The 21,172-nt window shown below is 46.6% G+C and overlaps 5 protein-coding genes across 5 annotated transcripts; 2 read left to right on the forward strand and 3 right to left on the reverse strand.

Annotated features, from left to right (window-relative positions):
• Window positions 1-2,604: 2,604 nt before the first annotated feature.
• EDB93DRAFT_1240175 (pheromone A receptor-domain-containing protein) lies at window positions 2,605-3,726 on the reverse strand (the record flags this gene model as incomplete). The annotated part of the gene is made up of 6 exons (XM_041451725.1): window positions 2,605-2,858; window positions 2,924-2,951; window positions 3,084-3,199; window positions 3,249-3,428; window positions 3,476-3,586; window positions 3,699-3,726. The coding sequence occupies 6 exons, from the start codon at window positions 3,724-3,726 to the stop codon at window positions 2,605-2,607; spliced, it is 717 nt and encodes a 238-aa protein (XP_041308657.1).
• A 3,329-nt stretch (window positions 3,727-7,055) lies between these two features.
• Window positions 7,056-8,223, forward strand: EDB93DRAFT_1277174 (Hsp70 protein-domain-containing protein; the record flags this gene model as incomplete). Its single annotated transcript, XM_041454416.1, has 3 exons — window positions 7,056-7,682; window positions 7,836-7,980; window positions 8,030-8,223. The coding sequence occupies 3 exons, from the start codon at window positions 7,056-7,058 to the stop codon at window positions 8,221-8,223; spliced, it is 966 nt and encodes a 321-aa protein (XP_041308658.1).
• An 844-nt stretch (window positions 8,224-9,067) lies between these two features.
• Window positions 9,068-11,718, reverse strand: EDB93DRAFT_1240176 (uncharacterized protein; the record flags this gene model as incomplete). The annotated part of the gene is made up of 5 exons (XM_041451726.1): window positions 9,068-9,360; window positions 9,413-10,866; window positions 10,951-11,144; window positions 11,202-11,516; window positions 11,572-11,718. The coding sequence occupies 5 exons, from the start codon at window positions 11,716-11,718 to the stop codon at window positions 9,068-9,070; spliced, it is 2,403 nt and encodes an 800-aa protein (XP_041308659.1).
• A 3,971-nt stretch (window positions 11,719-15,689) lies between these two features.
• EDB93DRAFT_1042340 (uncharacterized protein) lies at window positions 15,690-15,984 on the forward strand (the record flags this gene model as incomplete). The annotated part of the gene is made up of 2 exons (XM_041444574.1): window positions 15,690-15,824; window positions 15,874-15,984. Coding segments are annotated over 2 exons (246 nt in total), but the record flags the coding sequence as incomplete, so codon positions are not given.
• A 1,327-nt stretch (window positions 15,985-17,311) lies between these two features.
• Window positions 17,312-21,054, reverse strand: EDB93DRAFT_1141174 (uncharacterized protein; the record flags this gene model as incomplete). The annotated part of the gene is given in 14 exon segments (XM_041449303.1): window positions 17,312-18,076; window positions 18,129-18,256; window positions 18,288-18,427; window positions 18,447-18,493; window positions 18,579-19,011; window positions 19,046-19,128; window positions 19,262-19,298; window positions 19,347-19,373; window positions 19,412-19,484; window positions 19,530-20,176; window positions 20,238-20,517; window positions 20,564-20,801; window positions 20,854-20,927; window positions 20,992-21,054. Coding segments are annotated over 14 exon segments (2,790 nt in total), but the record flags the coding sequence as incomplete, so codon positions are not given.
• Between the last annotated feature and the right edge of the window lie 118 nt (window positions 21,055-21,172).

Consider the following 21,172-nt stretch of genomic DNA (forward strand, 5'->3'; position numbering starts at 1 on the left):
AAGTGCGATTGGCCGATGCGATGTCCAAAGGTCCGATGCGCCGGATCCGATACAGAGTGGCTCGGACATGTGCGCATATGTTTCGGGTGTTGACGTGAGTATGGAAATATGTGGTTTTGAGCCCAACGCCACGACCATCGCTACACCGTGTAATGCATGGGTACAGAATTTGGACCAAAGGTACATCAGCTTGTGAGAATAACTAAGGTACTCAGCAGTGAACCAGGGAGGACATGGGTGGATGGACAGCAGAAGTGCAAGGAGCTATAACAAAGTGCGGACACGGATGTGTGCGCACGTGCGGGAACATGTTGGACTGATCCTTTGGATAAGAGCCGGAATATAGGGGAATAGTGATGGTATAGCGCCTTATATTAGACGGTGAGACGCATGAGTCTCTACAGTGCGCATGTCACAGCAGCCCATCAACTGAACTTTCCATGTCAGGTGTCAGTGCCCCACCTTCCACTGTCAACCCACGCTCTCACATTTGAATCTGTATTTTCCTCTTTTCTTTCTGTGCAGCTGTATCACTGATCTATTACTTGCAGGATTTATCATCATTTTGTGCCCCCCTCGATATCTACCATCCACACTCTACTGCAAGTCCATTATCTTCGCACCAGCAGCAGCTTCAACTGATCAGGTACAGAAGCTCTCATAGGGATCCTCTCTGCAATTTGGTTCGCATGCGTTCAGACGTGTCCGATCACGTTCATAATTTAACAGCTTCAGCCGAACCTTGAATCTATGTGAAGGTTCAGTTCAGGGGCTAGCCCGAACCTGTGACTGGACCATAGGTTCGGTCTGGAATGGTTCAGGTTCGAACCGAGGTTCTGAACCAGACTCCGGCAGCACTAATTACTCTACCCGCTCAGCAGAGCTTATTTAGCATTTTAGTCCCTCATTCCATACTGCTTAATTTCCTTGGACTCATGCCTTGAGCTACTTATTGATTTGTTTTACACCTGCTAATAGTGACTTTTGGCTGCTTTTTGCTCACCTGAACCTCCTTGAGTAATCAATCTCCTTGTCCTAAGGATGAGGACCTACTTATTTCTCCTTATTTAAAGTAACAAAGTTTTGACTTGATTCTCTTATTTGACGCGATAAGTCAAAAAAGTCGTGTTTAAGACGAAATAAGGGACTTGACGCTTTCCTGATGTGTGTGACAACCAGGCAGCAATTGCCATTGCCTCCAACGGGAAGCTTCACTCGTGCACAAAACACATCAACCTTCGTTACCATTTCATTCACTCGCACGTCAAAGACAGGATCTTCAAGCTCTTGTATTGCCCTACAGACGACAACATCACCAATGCCTTTACAAAGGCCTTAGCCTGCCCACATTTTCAAAAATTGAGGACTCACATGGGACTAGGTTGCGCTCGAGGGGGAGTGTTGGAATCCAAACAATCCGAGAGAGAACACACCGAAGGATCTGAGATAGGAATGAGCAGGAAGTAAAAATGTACATGGTCCAAGCGCAACATAGCAGAGGCTGACAGCAGACTGCCAATTGCGCCCTGCTTATACCCAAACATTTATCCCAAAATTTTATCTAAAAGTTTTTACTTACTTTATAAGTGCCATTCCTAGCACCCAACCATCTCAGTTCTTTACGAGAAACTGAGATGTAAGTACTTACCATTTGTCTAACAAAATGGATGTATACTTACTATACCCATAGCATACCATTTCCTATAGATCATTTTCTATCCCACTCTACCTCTAATCTCTAGAAATATCAATAATGAAAATTTTAATACCATGGAACTAGTCTGAGGGAGCATCCACTGAAGATGTGGGTAGGTAGGTGAGGGCCCACTGGCAATGGGAGAATGCCTGTTATGATTTGTTGCATATGGAGGACCGACTACAATCCACTTGAAGTACTCGTAAAGTAGACCCTTCAAGTGTCAAGTAATCATGCAGAATGTGGATTGATATGATGTACAAATGAGTGTTGTAACATTACAAGTAAACAAGTGATTTTGAATATATAGAGTGAGGCATGTAAAGAGTGTGTATGTCTATGACATGAACTGTCGGGAAACGTAGCATGTATCAAGGGAAGAGGTGAGCAGCATGATGTACAAATGAGTGTTGTGACAGTTACAATTAAACAAGTGATCCTGAATATTGAAAGTGAGGCGTGTAAAAGAGTGTATGTCTATAACAGGAAGTGTTGGGAAACATAGCATGTATCAAGCGAAGAGGCTAGTGGCTGACTTCAGTGGTCGTAATCTACGATGTTGAATCAAAGGCATCACACCCCTTGATAAGCATAATGGGTATGATGATGAGGCGGGTAAGAGAAACCAGGGTGGTTTGGAGGGGTGTCCAGCGCCCAGAAATTATCACTAGATCCATATGCTCGTGGATGATAGGCAGGTGCGGGAAATTGAAAAGCTTGCTTGGCATGGGAGGATGCATGATAGTCATGGAATCTAGTTTGCATTGAGGGCATCAAAGATTTTGTGGGCTTTAGCCTTTTCGGCCGGGATGGCAAAACAACGCGAGGATACCTGAAAATAGTCAGGCAAGAAATCAATGTTGAGAGCATATGACGTACTCCATGAGTGGAGTGGAGTCTGAAGTGGTTCATTTGTTCGTTCGCTTGAGGACATTTCGGCATATCCACATCATGCATGCCATGTATTCATTCACAGCATCTTTGCCGAAAGCAAAGAACACTACTAAAATGAAGGTGGAGGTCGGAATGATCCACCAGGTGATGTAATAGTTGGTGGCGATAATCTTTGGCATGAAGGCAGCGGGATATAAGTCGATGCGCAAGAAGTTCCAATGCACGTCATCCCAGTTCGTCCATGGGTGCACATCCATTGCTGGCGAACCTGAAGGGTGTAGGACATGACCATGATGTTCCAGATCATTTCTACAACTGCCATGAGCATCAGACAGAAGTAACAAAAAGTCATCAGGCCATTCTGAGATGTTTCAAGGTGATGTGCGAATTCAGACCGACATCACGTGAAATGGACGAAAGAAGTGCCTAAAATGACTTAGTGAAGAAAAATCAACAGGGAAAATAACACACATGCAAACTAAAGAGCAATCACGGATAGTGTGAGAGGAGGCACCCAGATGAGAAAGATAGCAGGGATTGAGACATATGTCGCTGGGTGACAACCATACCCCTTGATGATGTCGAACCTATGGCCTTGCACAATATAGTCTAGCAAAATGATCAGCATGGCACAACGTCTGAGAAGAATCGCTCATACGAAGTCCCATGGAGATCATCGGCAGTCCGAAACACATGAACAATTCGAAAAGCTGGCGGGTCCATTTGTTGCTTAGCAAAGTTTTGCCCTGATTCACTGATGCAACATGCTTGATATGAATGCAAAGGCAAAGGCAGGCAGCAGGAAGGGAAAATGTAGATCCTATGATGATTTTGCTGGCTCGAAGGGAGTCAGCAAAGAAAATTCACTGTCACAATTGAACACACTGATATCACACCACACTGGGATGACAATGTTCATGTTGTCGCTCCAAATAAGGGCATCAACACCATACATGAAATTGAGAATGAAAAGCCAGGCAATGATAGAGAGAGTTGCTACATTTTATGCTCGCCATTGCAATGGCAGAGGGAGAAGCAGTGACAGAGCTGCGAGGAACGAAACTGGTGTGAACTCTAGGTGCATGATGAGAGCGAAAGACAGGATAACAATGTCCTGTTGAAGGAGACACCAACATGTTTATAGGCCTTGAGTAGAATTCATGATATGTAATCTGGTGTGGATTCATTTTGTGGTATTTTGTGGACTTCGGATATCTGCGGATTTCGAATATTTTGTGGATGCCGAATATTTTGTGGACTCCAGATACTATATGGATTACAAATATTTTGTGATTTCCATCCAGTGAGATTGCAACTGACCGAATCCAGTCAGTGCACTCCTGGAGGGCACCCAATGCCTTGCCAGTTGCTACATCCCACACCTAGACTGTTGTGTCCTGTGAACCTGAAACGATCTGATGTCTGTCCGGTGTGGCCTTGATGTACCTCGTTGAATGAGTATGAGAGCTCAGTCGGAATAGATTCTTTGACTTGTTGAAGGTGAATCAACTCAGCTGTTGGTCAAATGGTAAATGCAAGGGGAGGGACACAAGAAGCTGATATAGTGATCAGTGTGATGCCTAGTCTGCTATGCTTGCAGGGACAAGCACATTCAATCCAAGGGGAAGCAAAGAAGACAAATCCACAGTCACACAGTGGCTGTGTGAAGCAAGCGATGTGTGCGTGAGGCACGGGAATGCAAAATGCAAAATAGCGAAAATGCGAAAATGCGAAATGCAATGAGCAATAAACGAGGGCTCAATGAAAACAAAAGACTGCTAATAAATTCTGAATCTGGCTATGGACATCATGAGGGAACTCCACTAAGGTAAGGAGTGGTGTCATGTGGTAAAGGGTGAAAAATGCGGACCTATATATGTGTCTTGCTAAGTGAGCCGAGTGTGAGATAATGTATGTAATAAGGTATGTAAGTCAGGGTCCATGCTCTAATATGGTGCCATATTGAATAAAAGCAAAAATACATACCAGGGAGACTTGCTGGACAGTGGGTGGATGCTCCTGGATAATAGGGCGATGAAAGAGCGGGAAAGCGAGCGTGAGAACATTGTGCATGTGGGAAAGTGTCGCCCGATATGGAAATAGCTGGGAAAAGGCTAGGGAATGATGCTGCAAGTTGGTGCTGCAAACCCGGATGGTATGCACTGAAGTATAACATGTGTTGCAGACCCGCAATAGTGCGAATCTCTACATTGTTTTTCAAATCAGGGACGAAAGAGTTGGGTAAGTACAAATTCTCTAAGGAGCATGTTGAAGCGAAGCCCATGCTGAGTCTATAACCCGAAGCAAGGCAAAGGCAAGAGCATTATGTACCGCTGATGGAATCAATGAAGAAGTCATGGCTCCGTGATTTGTCTGTGAGCAAGTCATAGAATGACACGTGAAGTGGGCGTATGGGAATATCAGAATCTGAAGTGCCAGAGACAAACAAGCCAAGATGCTTCACGAGTTACTTCACGCCGTAGCAGTCATGATCGCATGTAAAAACACTGTCACATCATGTTCAATGCATTGATGGGAAGCGGTTCTGACAATGCAAGAATTTCATCCATCACAGATCGAAAGATTGAGAACACTTTCTGGGACTTGTGCTTTGGCATGAAATCTGCTAAGATGTGTTGGTACATCTCATCCAACAGATGCACCCCTTTGGCGGATGTGTCATAAATGTTGTGGAAACGGTGCATCGGGCCTCAGCTCACGAAGTTTGTGCTCTTGATATATTCTGAGGCAAGAAGAGCCCATTCAAACAGGCCATCACATTTCAAGGCGAGCACTTTACAGTGGGTGACGGGATGCAGATCATGTAGCTTGTGAGATATATAAAGTTCAGTGTCGAGTTCTGTGGACGCAGACGGGATGTCATCCAGGGAAACATGCTGAACATCGGTGAGATGAGTTGTGCTATGGAATGTTACAGGGTGCTACAGAGTGCTACAGAACATTCTGTAGCAAACTATGTTTCCCTGATGAACATGTGAGGTGGCATAGAGCGTACTGAATGTCTCCAAGAGGGCAGGAAGTGAGGATAATGCAGAAGTTGACTGGGAGTTCAGATAGTTGTGAAGTGGAAGTGTTTAGTTTGCTAGCAAGCAGAAGAATCTGTTCCTAGTAATTAGCTTCACCACTCTCATCCAATGCCTCAATGACAATCAGGATGGGTGCAATTTTTGAGGCTATGCTTGTGGGTCCGATGATCAGTGCCTGCCATTGTTTTTTGACATCTGGAGTGCACTTGAATGGTTCGATTGTATTGGAAACAGATTGCTGGTCACAGAGGAAGTGTCTTGGAGTATTGTTGCGACATGGCCCATGTCTGCTAGACCTTTGTTAATATTGGCGATTCTTTCATTCACAGCCTTCGGGTTGAGATGTTCGGCCTGAGTATAGATGTCAGTACATTGTCAAAAGAGACGGATGAGGATATCCAGAGTTTCATTAGCTGAGTTTACCTCCATGATCCCTGAATTGGAAGACTGCTCACAATTTGGTTTGAGAGTGAGAGGGGTGAAATCCTGCAGAAGTGATCAGTACTAATCATGGTACACAAGGCACAATCAGAGTTGAGATTATACTTACCTTAGTTGACTGAACAGGTTGGGTGTCCTATAGGCCGGAACTTGAAACCATAGTTTCACAATTGGGGGACTGTCGAGTGCTTCGAGTGAAGCGCTTGGTCACCTTGGCCTCTATCCTCCACCAAATGAGGGCCCTCTGAATGATTTGGCTTCGGCTGCCCCCAGTGTTTCTTCCAAGAAGGATTGTTTTTCATTCATCTAGCAAGTAGAAAAGATAGGTGGATGATGACTAGTGACTCATCAGCAAGTGTGACTTGGTTCGAAATTTAAAGTGCTCCCAACTTAATGGTTAGAGTTTAGCTCAGGTCAAAGTGTCCGTATTACCGTTTTCAGTGGTTAAGTAAGTTAGACCCTGACATGACTTACTTCTACATTTGTTTGTGATTTTCACTCATAATTCACAGGGTCTTAGAACTTCATGTGGCACTAACAATGCTGCACTCGCACCACTCATTGGACCCACCTAGTAGCAGCTCTGCCCTACTTGCCTAGTAACTCCCTTTGGTGTAGCTAGGGGGCAAATAGCGTAAATAGGTAGAGCACTTCAGCTTCATCACTATTGGTGATACCAATTTGGATACCTTGGCAACTGCCTCATCAACCACTTTGCACAAGAATTCAAGTGCAAGCACAAGAAGGGTAAGTAATTTTCTTATTTATCAATTCAGGTGCTGACAACATAATAGATCTCTCCTCCAACCCTCATGCTCTCTGTCGTCTACAGACTGCTTGCAAGCATGCCAAGCATACCCTTTCATCAGCATCACAGACTTCCATCGAGATTGACTCCCTTTTTTGAGGGCATCGACTTCTATACTTCCCTCACTCATGCCTGTTTTGAGGAGCTGTGCATAGACTTGTTCTGCAGCATGCTCAAGTTCGCCAAAAAGGTCCTCCGGTACTCCAAGATTGACAAGCCAAATGTCCATGAATTCGTCCTTGTTGGTGGTTCCACACGTATCCCTCATATCATCAAACTTGTGTCCGACTTCTTCAACAGCAAGGAGCCCAACAAGAGCATCAACCCTGACAAGGCCATTGCATACAGTGCTGCCATTCTTTCCAGCAACACCTCCGAGAAGACTCATGACCTCTTGCTTCTCGATGTCACTCCTCCATTGCTCAGTATTGAGACTGCTGGCAGTGTCATGACCGCCCTCATCAATCACAACACCACCATCCCCACTAAGAAGTCCTCGACATACTTGGACAACCAGCCTGGTGTCTTGATTCAGGTGTACAAGGGTGAACATGCATGCACAAAGGACAACAGCTTGCTCGGCAAGTTTGAGTTGTCTGGTATTCCTCCCGCACCCTGTGGTGTTCCTCAGATTGAGGTCACCTTCGGCATCGACGCTAACGGTATCACAGCAAAATCCCAACATCACATTCCACCCGCATCAAGTCACAGCAACTTCCTACACCCGGCCTCATTATCCCACAAGTGCCAGTCTTGCATCCAAATGGTACCACCAACCCAAAGTCCACGTCCTGAGGTATGGCTTCTCTCTATCACGACTTGAACACCTGGATGATAAAATTATGTTACATGTAAGCGGGTCTTCTAACATGTTGGTGATCGGCCATCTTGCAAGTGGTACGGACTCTGGAATGAAGTGAGGTGATTGGTGGCTGCAACCCCAGAGGAGATAGGGTATGAAGACGATTTAGAAGCAGCACAGCTGTTGTTGGAAATGGTTCAAAAGAAGTGCGGTTTACTTCTGGATCTCCTGGACGAGAACGACACTGGCATACACCCGGCAGCAAGACTGACGCTCAAACATTACCTAGAAGGTGGGCCATCAGGAAAGTCATTGTGGGGTTTTCTGATGTCGTCTACTAGGGCAACGTGTCATCCTCACCTCACCGAAAATGCACTTTAAGGAGAGACAAGAAGTCGTGGCAGCAGCTGCAAGGGATGAAGGCATTGAATATGCATACCATTGGTGGTTATGTGGGGTTCAGCTGACATGCAAAACTCTTGTGTGGAACCCTATGAGCAACTTGGCAACTACAAATTATGGATTTCTTGTGTAGGCACCGTCATGTCGATGGTGACTGTAAGAGACAGTAATAAAGAGCTTATGATTGCAATAGATATGAGGTCCAAGTGCATATGTTGAGCTATATATGCAAAATGATATCCTACGCAGTGTCCAGTCAATGAAAGGTGTGCAGGCTGTATTATCATGTAGTACACATCAAGTTTCTTTCCCAGGTCAATCATCCAGTGCTGTGAGCATTCAGGCCTTGGGTGTGAGGGTGGATGTCTCATCCAGTTGCGGGTCTGAAAGATGCACATCTTCATGGAGCTTAAACTTGATATTAGCCTGGTTATCATGATGCCAAATGAAATACCTACTGATTGATTTATCAATACATCTGGACCAGGATACCCACTGGCAACAAATGAGCCCAAGGTGATAAACCACCAAAATGCCGCCCATGGATTCTTCCACTGCAAATCCCCCCAGAAGCTTAACATGACTATAAACTCCAGCGCCCACACATATGTAGAACCAAGGACAATGGTAATTTGCAATAGAAAACCTTTGGTATGCATGATATTAGTTGGAATTCCTGGAGATGCTGCTGCAAATTTACCTTCTGGCAGTGGCCACAACTCTGCATCAGGAAAAACATTGGCCATGAGTTGCACTGTGCAAGATTATGTAGCACTATGTAGGCCATGTAGCTCAACAGAGCCTCCTCATATGATACATAGCTCAATAGAGTGCCCTCGTACGATACATATCACTACATACAGCCCTGTAGCATACTCGGATGCCAATATTAGCTATGTAATCCCACCTCGCTCATGATAGCCAATGTTGTGCTATATACCCAATATCATTGCTCCTCAAGCTCCGCACAGCCTGTACTACAAGAGGTGCTCAAATAATTCTAAATCAATATATCTGTTGAGGTAAAACTCTTCTGCCGCCTCTCGACTGATCCAGGGCGTGAGGTGAACTGGCCGAAGCACTCGGTCAACTGGTACAACTGCTGCATTGGGTCGATGTTGCCACAAAGACTTGGTGAGTCGAAAACTCTGTAGATTTTCGTTGAAAGTCTGAAGCGGGTGGAACCAGTGAATATACACCAGCAGGCATGCAAAATGACCCAGATGTGGTGGCAGGTTGAACACGTGCTTTACTTCGCCGACACAAAGCCCTATTAAGAATGATGAGACTCAGCAGTATAAATGCAAAATATCACGACTCACCCGAGATACCCTCACCAGTGTACTCCTCCCAATTTTCAATCACAAGGACCGTATCATAGCGCGCAGGAGCCAGTAATTTCCTGGTGTCCTTTGGTGCAATCTCTGGTGATGCCCGGACCTTGAACATGCATTTGGCGCTGTTGAAATGTGGTCGTGCGGGTGAGACCACCTTCACATACTTATACACATCAACACGGTCTTGCAGTGTCAGTTTTCGGCAGGGCTGAGTTCGCAGATTGTGGTGGAGAAACTGTTCAAGAGCAGGAATGATGAGGGAAGTGTTGTGGTTATCAACTAACTGCTGAAACATTGAGTTTGGGAATGGGCATGTCCTAGGGACAAAATATCTGCGAGATGCTGTGAACATCGTGAAATGATGTATCTGCTGAGGTAGGTCTGCCACTCGTAGCTGGTGGTGGTCAGCTGGTGAAGGTGTCTCGTCATCAGAGCCAGAGTTGATACTGGAATCCAAGTCCTGTGAGTGAGAATTGTTGTTAGTGGGATGTTGTGAGGCCCGCCAACGCAGATAAGCATCTTGAAGGTAGATAGATTCTTGACGGCATAGCCATGTAGTCATTTGAATAACATAATCACAGCGATTGGAAGCACAATACGCACACTTGGCGAAATCTATGTGGAGGCGTTCAGGAAGCTCCGTGTTAAAACCGTTGGCACTCCCAAACAAACAGATTGAATCGACACAGTGTACCATCGAGTGGATTTTCGGTATATTGAAGTGCTCCCGCACCCCATGTTCAACAAAGACATTCTTGTTGGCGTGGAACAACTCCAGTGCGGCTTGCATGCGAGACAGGCTTTCTTCAGTATGGGACTGGTACTGTGCGTAGTAAATAAAGTCCAACACTCCACGTACTGACGCAAGTACTCTGTTGTCAACAGCACCGGCAATAACACAAAGGAAAACGCGCTCCAATTCCCTGTAGTCGGCTCCCGTCCATTGCTTGCATTTCGAGATACCTTTTTTGAAGTGCCGTAATCCGGCGTAGGAACTCATTGCCTTGAAACGTGTGTTGAGTTCATCCTTGCCGATAATTTTCAAGCACCAGCTAACGAGATGGTCCTTGAATACACCCTTGTGGAGTTGGTGCAGGATGTCAGGGGTCATGCAGAGAAAGATATCATTGTGGGAGAGAGCAGCCCAAAAAGGTGAGTAAATTGCCCGCAGACCCAGCTTACTCTCGAACTGATCACTGCTCATTTCACCCTCAGAGTGAAGCCGTAAGTTTGCCATTGTCGTGTCTCGTCTCCGTGGTGCTGACTCTCTCATATCTCCATGGTTGTCACGTCCGACAGTGCATTTTGGACACCTGTTTTCCATACAGCAGGCAACGAGACATTGCTCTGGAAAGTCGGCAATGTATGCTGCCACAATTGGATACAGGCGCTGTACTTGATGATCTGGGCAAGTAACTTCAACTCCCTTCTCACCCGCACTGACCAAAGGTTCTAGCACTTGTCCCATGCAGTAGTGGAACAATCGGTAATGTTCGACTGAACGAATGTCTCATGTGAAGCACTCCAGCTTGGATATCGGTAAGTAGGCGATTAGGATGGCTGCGCGCTTTGACGGCTGATGTCGAATGTCTTTAGAGATATTGCCAAGTGTCAAGTAGACGGGCCATACTTCCTGATCCCCACAGAATTGCGATAGGGAGGTTTTATCCGAGGCCAGGATCACTGGTGCAACAACCGCCCCTTTGGGTAATCTATGCTGTGAGAATGGACTTAGTGCGTGTTTTCCTTATGTATATACTACACCTCAGCTTACCTGCATTTCCCACCACCAATCTCCCATCCACATCTCATCAAACACCTGCGTCTTTCCCTCCTTATCTGCAAAGACCCTTTCTGGTACGTATGACACCCCTTGATCAAACTCTGGATTGCTCATCAACTTGCGAATGCAGTCTACTGGGTTGTGCAACCACAACTCAAGGTCCTCCATCTCACGCTGCCCATCATTGGCAGTTCTATTGCCCACCACGTTGATCTTCTTCAGTTCCCATTTGGTCGCACGAGGAAGTTTGTCGATGGCTTTCAGCAGCGAATATTTGCTTGTGAATGAGGTCTTCATATGGCTAGTCTATGTCCCTGTGAGTGTGTGATCCAAGTGAAGCAATAGCGTGAAGCTGACTTACAATTGGGAGTTTCAGAAATTCATCTATTGCAGTGTGGCCAACACGTGAGACCAACCATTTCACTAACCCCCACTCCTTCTCATCGGTAAATGGCGCCCATGGGTCCAGGCCCTGAGCCTCTTGCTGGGCTCGGATGTCCTGGAACATGGTTTCTGCTTGGCCAAGTTTTTGTGCGACTTGCCCAGGGAATGAGTGGATGAAGCGCATCCAGGTTCGTTCTTCATCTTCCACCTCCTCAAGCCCAACATACTGATCTTGTCTTTGCAGGGGTCTTTGCAGGCCTTCTCGATTGTCATTGTTGCCATCAGGTAGTCCATCATCAAGGTCCCAAACTCCATCAATGTCCATAGGTTCTCCAGGTTTGTCCAAGTCACCTCTGGGTGTTGCCTCTTTGCTTATTTGCTCACACTCATGGAGCCGTTCCATCTGATGCTTACAGGCTGCTGTCTTGCTGATATGGAGGCTAACGGCGCCTGCACTCTTGAAGCTGCCTTTGAGGCAGAAGTTACAATGGTACATGGTGGTTGTGCGATAAGCCGACAAATCCAACGCAACGAATCCTGACATGAGTGACAGCGACAGTTCAATCAAGTCGCACCTAGCTGACTTAGCAAATCCAGGTGCACAATCGGGATATGAAAATTTTCATCTAAGATCACTACCAATCGCGCTGGGGCCATCTTCTGTGGTCCAACACCATGTTCATTGGGCAAAGTTGGGGAATCCGAGTAGAATCCCTGGACATGTGCTGAACTTGGTGCATATTTGGTTGATTCAATATCAGTGGGCAAATCTGACTGGAATCCCTGCAGTGATCCCTGATCACACTGATCAAGGCACGTACTCTGTTGATTCAATGCAAGCGCGTTGTTGATGTTGTGTTTTCTGTTGATTTGTTTGTAGGATGACTGCACACAACACTATAAAGGCCTCATTTCTTCTTCTTAACAACTCAACCTACTTATCTGTCCTACCTCCAGAATGTCTTCTAACAGCCCCACTCGTCAAGCTCTGACACAAATGATTAACAATGGCCCTGATGTAGCTGCTTCACAGCATCAATGCCGTGACCGCCGGCCCTCAGAGAGAGCGCTTTATCAAGGTCAGTTCTCATTGAGTATGTCCTGCTAGACCAACTACTCACTCTGACATATCTAGCTGAAGAAGACCAAGATTGTGAGGTCCATCAGCAAAATGGACAAAGTAAAATCAAGCCAACACGTAAAAAGTGTGTCAACAAAGGTGTGTTGTGTGCTTCCATGTCATTGTGGTTCTGCTAACTATCCATGTTCAGGTCATGACGGCACCCAGGTAAGAACCTGTTGATTCCCTTGTGCTATTTAACATTAATCATTTGACAGTTTTCATCTCAAAATATCAGCCTGTCAAAAGGCAGTGTGCTGGCTGATTCCCTGCTGGATTTGAGGCCTCAGTTTAGCAGGGTCCCCCCCCCCAAGACAAGCACCAGCCAGTCCAAACCTCGATTATGCTGCCAGTCCAAACCTCAAGACGAGACAAGCACACCCCAGTGCAGACTACCCAGTCTGGTGGCTGGTATGTGTTACGACTTGGATGGTATCTGTTGGTGACACTCAAACAGAGCATGTGTCATCAACGGTCAAGGACGTCCTTGGGCTAGCCCAAGGTTAGGGGTCTTACTTGGCGAGGCTTCAGCAAGTAAGATTTGATGCCTATGTCCAAATCAGGCAGCTTACGTCAAGCGGGTGCTTAGACGATGAGCTGTATCTGCCAAGGCTTACGACACCCGAAGGTTAATCGTAAGATCGTCGTTAATTAGAAGGGTGAAAGTCCGACTAGTTAACAGGGGCTTTGCTCGTCGACGAAGTCGATGAGTAAAGATCAAGACTAAGGACTTATCCGCGAAGAGCAGATAAGAAGATAGAATATAGACTGCTGGCTAGGCAGAAAGGATCACTCTGGTGAGAGTAGGAGGTCAAGAACCAAGTAGATTCAAGTTAGGGAATATAGTACATGGTAGCGAGTTTATATAGAGGACAGGAAGTGTATTAGTGGGTGATAACTTGTACTACCAAGAGAAGCAATCAGTAAAGGGTATAACCATAAAAGGAAGGCACGTTCGGGGTGAGACACGGGTGAACCAGAACATGCTTGATAAGAAAATGAGTCAAATGTCATAATAAGAAGTGAAACACGCAGGGGCACGATCGTGCAACTGCGGAGCTAAGTATAAGTCGCATGTGCGACTGCGCACTGAGTCAGAGATCAAGAAAGAAAAAAGGGCAAAGGGGATGCGTCGTGCATCATATCATAGATTACCGTCCGGACGGTAAGGGCAAGGGGACTGTCCCCAGGATCAGTCAGGTGATGGAATGGAGCATGGGTATGCTTCGTCAGCGAAAGGATCCGGCCAGATGTACTGACTCTGCTGAAGCAACAAATAGAGAGCGAAGGGGAATGCGAGGATGACGAGGATGACGAGGGTAAGGTTGGGGTAAGGGTATGATGCAAGGGCTGATACGAGGAGGATCAGGAGAAAAATGGTAGGGGCCCAAGCATCTAGATGTTCTTGTAACAGTATGATGATGTCCTCACCAAGGTGAGTTGCATACTTAAGTTAATATCTAGCAGTGCACGCTGATGCTTCATTTGTGAGGACTCTGGATTTATCAATCGCGAACACGTGTCCAATACCAGTGTATGTATCATCGGCATCATGTCTGGTTTCATGCACTGATCATCCAGTCGAAGGCCCCACCTGCACCTCACAAGTTGACAGCTGCTCGTGCAAAAGAGCTTGTGCGGCTCCGACAGCTGGAATCAGCCCATACTACTCAAGGTGACTTGGACAATGACTCAGACAAGTCTAACGACAGACATGAAGATTACAGCGAATATCAGTACAACAGTATCGACCATGATGCGGGCGATAGTGACATGTTCGTGGATGGAGATGGGGAGGACAGTGCTAACTGTGATGGTGAGTGATACTATGTTGCTCGCACACCACAGCTGAATGATTTTAGGTTTGCATAAGCATCCGCGATCACCCTCCGATAGCAAGGGCAACAGCCACAAACGGATGCACGATTCTGAGGACTCACCTTCATCCCAGCAACAGTATTTGCCACAAAAAGTCCAACAGAGTAAAGGCCGAGTTGCAGCGCGCAATTACGAGGTAGCTGTGCAGCAGCTAATTAAATTTTCCATTAGCTCTTTTTGCGCCCGCCTTGCTTCTGAGTATGCGTATCCAGACCGCATGACTCAAGTATTGTGGGCAAAGGAGGCATGGAAGGAGGGATGTGCATCTTACGAGATCGAGATGGCCTTCAATAGCAAGATCATACAAATTGTACGTGGTTTGTTTCTATTATTTCACCTGCTGATTTCTGGCTTTAGATTACTTGTCGCATGTCACATCTCACCAGTCAGGTGAAAGGTGTCATGAGTACCTTTAACAAACCATTATTCTTTCTTGAATCTTCCTAAGCGCCAATACACAGCGCCTAAGACAAACCCTAACCCTACCCCGAAAGCGTCTACCAGTTCAAAGATCCCATTAGCGCCCACAACACGAGTCTTCAATGTGACTGATGAAGAAGACGAGTTCTTTGATTGTGAAATAGATTAGATTAGATATGATAAGATAAGATATGATCACGTGATGCTTCTTTAATATTCTACGATGTTCTATGGTACGATTCCCTTTTCTATTTTATGATTGGCTAGTAGTTGTAGCTCAGTTTCAATCTCCATTTCAATAGTTGTATATAGTTAGCATGTCTTGGTAGATAGTTCCTTAGTTCAAACCTCTTGTATCTACAACTGTAGCAATCCAAGACGTACTTGCTCATTCCTCTCTGTTGTGATAACCTTAGTCCGAGTCCTAGTCTCTGCCCAGCATTAATTCGTTATTGGGTTGTGACAAAGGGAAGGTTCGTTCACTTATTGAGAATATTTACAGCTTCGAGCACGGCAGTCAGGAGTCTGTCAAGTCCAGGAATCGCAGACTGGCCCGTCAGCTCAAGAACAAGTTTGGTCTATGTTACCGGGTGAGTGATTAATACGCTGGATCATATAGTCTACTTAGACTTTGTTGGAAGAACCTCAGAGATGAGAAAACTAAGGTCCCTTGCAGCGGGCTTTTTCGCACGAAGTTGAATCAGAAAGCAGCAAATCTGCTCTGGTATAGTAACAAGAAAGACGAAGGGGTAATGTTTGAGAAGCTTTTTACTCCGTTTCCCATTCCTGCCTTGGCATTAGTGTATGCAGTGGTGAGTCATGTGTTTACTGGTTTGGTTCCAATATTAACATCTATGTCAGGCAGAATGTTGTGTCAACGAATGGGTTGACAGCGAGTGGACAGATATTAGTTTTTCGTGTGGCAAGTACAAGGAGGCTTATGACAAGCACCTTGCTAACCTCAACAAATTCCACTTGTGAACGAAGGACCACGGCATACTCGATGGTATTCTGAAGGAGATTAATGATAATGGGAGGTAAGGGTCTTTCTTTTTTGGAAATATCGCAGTCTTGCTGATGACGGTACAGAATCCATGCAAAAGTAGATCCGGCTGATGTCGGAGATGCAGACTGTCTCTCGGATGATGAGATTCACAATGCCATTCACAAATATCAGCAGGGCAGTGGTGTGAATGAGACTGATGATGAGGATGAAAATGAAGGTAGTCAATCTGAGGATAACAGATGCGAAGACGAGTAGAATAATGAATAATGAATGCATATCCAAATTGTTCTCATTTGTTTGAGTGGTATCACTGGTATGAACTATGTTGGCTTACTATTGGAGGCTATGTGGCGCTACATAGCAGGGCTATATAGCTGATGTACAAGATACTGGATACAATGTAGCACAATTAATCATATAGCCTGAGGTATATAGTGCTATGTAGGGGGGGGACCTGCAATGAGGCTACGAGTTGTATGTAGCCTATGTAGCGCTATGTAGCACTTCAATTTTTTCCTGATGCGATATGTTCATCTTTTTCTCCGTCTCTGGAAGCTCATAATACCGCAAGATGGCACATAGCCACAAAATACAGAAAGCCAAGTATAGTATTATGAGGCCATTTGGATTATTGTGGCACGTTCTGCAGGTGACTGGAATTCGTACCAGGACCACGGCTATGAGCCAGGTTGCCACCATATAAATCAGGGCAATGGCCAATCTGTTCCAGGAAGGGAACAATACATCATTATATAAATTGAGGCAGACGAGAAGGTAAACCCAGTTGTAGATGACATGTCGATCTAATGTTAGGTAGAGTTCCGCCATTGTGGATGGGTGAATCTAGAGGGTCACTAATAGGGGTAGAATCAAATGCGGTGCGTCCCTCGGTGTTACCCGCGCGGACTCGGAAACCCTAGGAGTGTGTAGACACCTCGCACGAAGTCGACGGTCCTGCCGCGATCCTTTGAAATTTACGGTTTTCGCCAATTTTGACTCATGACATATATATGGCTTCAAGCTCCTGGCAGCAGCTTCCACGTTCAACATCAATACGCGACGCACTAGTACTGAACAGATCATTAATAGGCTTGTCATTAACCATGGCAATGGAGCAAATATTTTTCCTCACGCGCGTTTCCTATCAAGAGATTGCGGGGCCTCGACCTTCCAGTGATCATGCCACGCCGGTCGTAGAACAGTATTTCCAGATTGAAGCCCCCATTCCCAAGTTGTCTTTTGCCGTTAGCATGGGTGACATCTCACGACCACTAACCCTCAGCGCCATTGGAATGAACTGCATTGAAACAGATGTATATTGTGCGTGAGGACGCCGTTTACAATATGGACAGTTTAACAGAATCTATGTAGTCAGGTCAGAGTGTGTACCAGTGTACAAAGTTCCTGGCATTCGCCCGCGTGCTTCTACGTAACTTCAGATCATTGGGTATCGCTTTGGCGCTCATACTTTCCTTTCGACAGTCCCCATAGTCCATACCATTGCTATAAGTTCGCTGGTTGGAGGCTTGTTACATAGTTCACCGCCCCTTCGACCGTTGAACATGGATAGAATCGTGGACCGCCGACCCAGCAGCGTCCTGTCTCCTTCGACTCTTTGGGCTGGATCCTCCAACCTGCGGCATTGCACCAGCAGTTTCCGGTACCATGGAGTACTTCCCCCCCTCCTTGGAACGGCTGGAACCCTGAGCAGGGTGTGCTTCACCAGTCTTCGAGCGAGTATTGTAAGATTGCTTCTTCCCTCCTCGATTCTTGCTCCTAGGAGGAGTAGCACGTTGAATTTGCGTTTGAGAAGCACTGTGCGCTTCTTCTTGAGTACGCGCCTCTTCCGCCGCCCACCATTTCATAAAGTCTGCCTCTAGTTGGATGGCTCGCTCCTCTTCTTGAATCTCGACAAGCGATCGCTTGTCCTTTGGTGCAGGCATGCCCTGCAGAAGCTGTAACTGTTGTATCTCAGCAAATGAAAGCGAGGCTGATTCTGTAACGCTCGATTGCACCACCGGCTGAACAGGCGGAAGTGTCCATGCGGCACCCGTATTCCTGGTGATCATGATTCAGAAAGACATTGCCGAGGAGAACAGTAGGTACGTACGAAACACGTCGGGGACCTGGTGAACTGGATGTCGAAGGCACCTGTCGAACGGGGGAAAAGACGGGTCCGAGTGAAGATGCATTCGGCTGGGGCTTCGAAGATGAAGGTACGGCTTGAGGAACTGGCCGCTGAGGTGTTCTCCGCATGCGTTGGCTTCACGGTGGCGGATAATTCGGGAAGCGATGACTTTCCCGAGTCAAGATCGGACAGCGTTCGACGTGGTGTCGGTGACGCGTCAGGCTTTGGCGAGCCTACGGTCCTACGCTGTAACGTAGCTACTTGTGTCAAAGACTCCCGAACTAGGTTTGGCTATAGCACCGCGTGTTGCTCTATTCGCAACACCAGATGTTTTTGGTGTTTTCAGCCTCTGCCATAATGGCTTTGAGATCGGTCCTTCATGATGGTATCAGTATAATGAATAGTAAGAATGGAAGTCAAAGTTTCACATACCTGGGAGCGGAGATGGGCCGTTTCCATACTGGTACTGGTCCAGACGGTTCAGCAGCCACGGGTACCGGATGATTAGGAGTGATATCTGACGAGGGTACTTCGTCCATCACGAACAGCTCGTCTCCTGACGGCCCGCCATCAGTAGCCTTGCGCGGATCTGCCGCCGCATGCACAGATAGACTCGAAATAGAGCGAGTTTTGATCGAGCCCGCAGTCAGTGACTTCAGAGAATCCCTGTGAACCTGTGGCCTGTCTACAGGTTCAAAGATGACTGGAATATCCTGTTGAGCAAGCCATTCGGCATGCTTCCGCAGCGCTTGGTTCGCTAGTAAGTTAGAACGAGAGACCAGGGACTTCGTCATCTGTGCGCTACGGATGTACTCAGAAAGCTGCCGCACAATGGAAGGGTCGAGGTCCTCGAGCATGTGACCTTCTAGCAATCATCTCCAGATTTGCAGTGATGTAACTTTGCAGGCGTTCAACGAGATGGGTCGCGTTGATGTGCGTTGCGTCAGTAAGCAAATAGCCACACATTATAAACATCGAGATGCTTCAAAATGACTTGTGAACAGAGAAGCATCAGGCGATCGAGTAAAAGTTCATTCTGATCGACGTTGTATTATGAACCATGCGCCTAGAGATAGTGCGCGTAAACTCACCGCTGCGGAAAAGAACAGAGGAACATGAAGGATAGCAGGTCGTCTACTCCTTGCACGAAGTCTTCGATGCAGTAAGATGGCGGATACCAATAAGATAAGATATGAAAACATACCAAGAGATTCAATAAGTTCTCATCTCCATAACATATCCATCGAACGACATATTGACATGACCTGCCCACTCCAAGTGCTTGAGATCAACATCGATGATACCCGACCTTATCACGACGCTTAGATAGACCATAACCTATCTCAAAGAAGCTGGCGAAGCATGACAACGGGCTTGTAGCACCACTGAATGACTCCAAACGACGACCTGGTCGGCGAGGTGGAGCGCGACGTCGGGCGCAAGGGAGTCTTCTTTTGTATTATGCCGTAAACGCCCAGTTAACTGGGTTCTCTGGTAGAGCAGGCGAAAGTCTTCTGACTGTGAAGGAGTGGGGACCCGCTTCCCTGGCGATTGAAGTGCTTTCAAAAGAAGTTGAAGATTGAATATACGTGCGAGTGATTGAAGTTCGGCCTTGATTGCTACAGGCTTCACAGAAAATGTTTGAAATTGGGACACAAAGGGGGTTCCGATGCGTAAATCCCAGATGGCGAGAAGCTGGTCCGAGTACAAGTATCGAAGGAGGATAAGGACCGTGAAAGGATGACATCCGATTATTTGAATGTGGACTGTGTCTCCTGGGACAAGACTGATCTCAATTCCTGAAGATTTATCATGTAACGGACGTCCGGTATGCAACATGTCACCTAATACCGGACATCTCACAGCGAGAATAAGCCGGTGAGCCGGAAGGTACAGTGGACCGGGAGTGACAACAACTACGTCGGCATGATGGGGCAAGGCGATATCTGGCGCGTTCTTGCGTTGGTCTAGAACCTGAAGCAGCTTCGAGAGATCCCCGATATCATCTTGAATCGATAAGTCCTCGCTATCTTCGTCAGCATCCAAGAGAGGGTGTCGTCGTGTTTGGTATAGTAGATGGTGCCTCCGCACGCGATGACGGACCTAGGTATGGCTGAATCTTAGTAATGTCACATGAAAATGAACGCGCCGTGACGATGATGGGCAGTGGATTAAAGTCAACACGCAGAACCCCAAACGCCCCTGTGCTGTTTGCACAGACAGCAACAGCACGCTGGATGTACGGTATGCGCTGGAATTTGAATGCTTTGGCACCGGGGCCTTGACCTCCTTTGGCACTCCGCAAGCGAACGTAAACATGTCCAGACTGGGTGCAGATTATGACAGTTCCATCGGCCCCAATGTCAACATCCTACAAGACGTCAGACGACATAGTGTTTGAATTTGAGCCCACCCACCTGTACAGCACTGAACTGACGTCTTAGGGCCCATATGCGTTGAGGCTTGAAAGCAGGGGAACTCTTTGCGGAGTCGCTTTCTCCAATAGGTTGTGAAGTAAAAGTGAATACTTCCCCATTCGATGAGAGGGCGGCGATGGTATCGTCGCAGCTCCTGAGCTTTATGATGGTCTGACCCTTGATTGCTTGCGGGGGCCGGTAGACAGAGATTTCTGAAGGGAATCTCTGGGTGGGGAAACTAGGCAACAAAAGTCAGTAAGAAAGTGAACTGAGCTCAGGAAAAGTCCAACCTGATCTTTGAAACCCCTCCAGACCAAACACATACGACTTCGCCTGTGAGAAACAGACATGCCATGAGGGTTTCCTGAATTCGGAGTCACTCTCGTTCTAGAACCATATATAAATTCCGACGAACTATGTGCGCGAACAGGCTTCACTATGCAGGAGACTTTACGAGGGAGCACTTGGACGGGTACCAATGCCTTGTCGTACCCTAATGAATTTTAACGTGAGCGCATATTAAAAACCCAGGAAAAGATAACCAACCAAGTTGCCCGCCGTTCGTGCCCCACGTCCATACTTCCGTATCTGTCCAACAAGCAGAGGCGG

This window comes from Suillus bovinus (genome assembly GCF_016758785.1).
Source record: "Suillus bovinus strain UH-Sbo-P2 chromosome Unknown EDB93scaffold_21, whole genome shotgun sequence".
In the NCBI taxonomy this organism is placed as follows: domain Eukaryota; kingdom Fungi; phylum Basidiomycota; class Agaricomycetes; order Boletales; family Suillaceae; genus Suillus; species Suillus bovinus.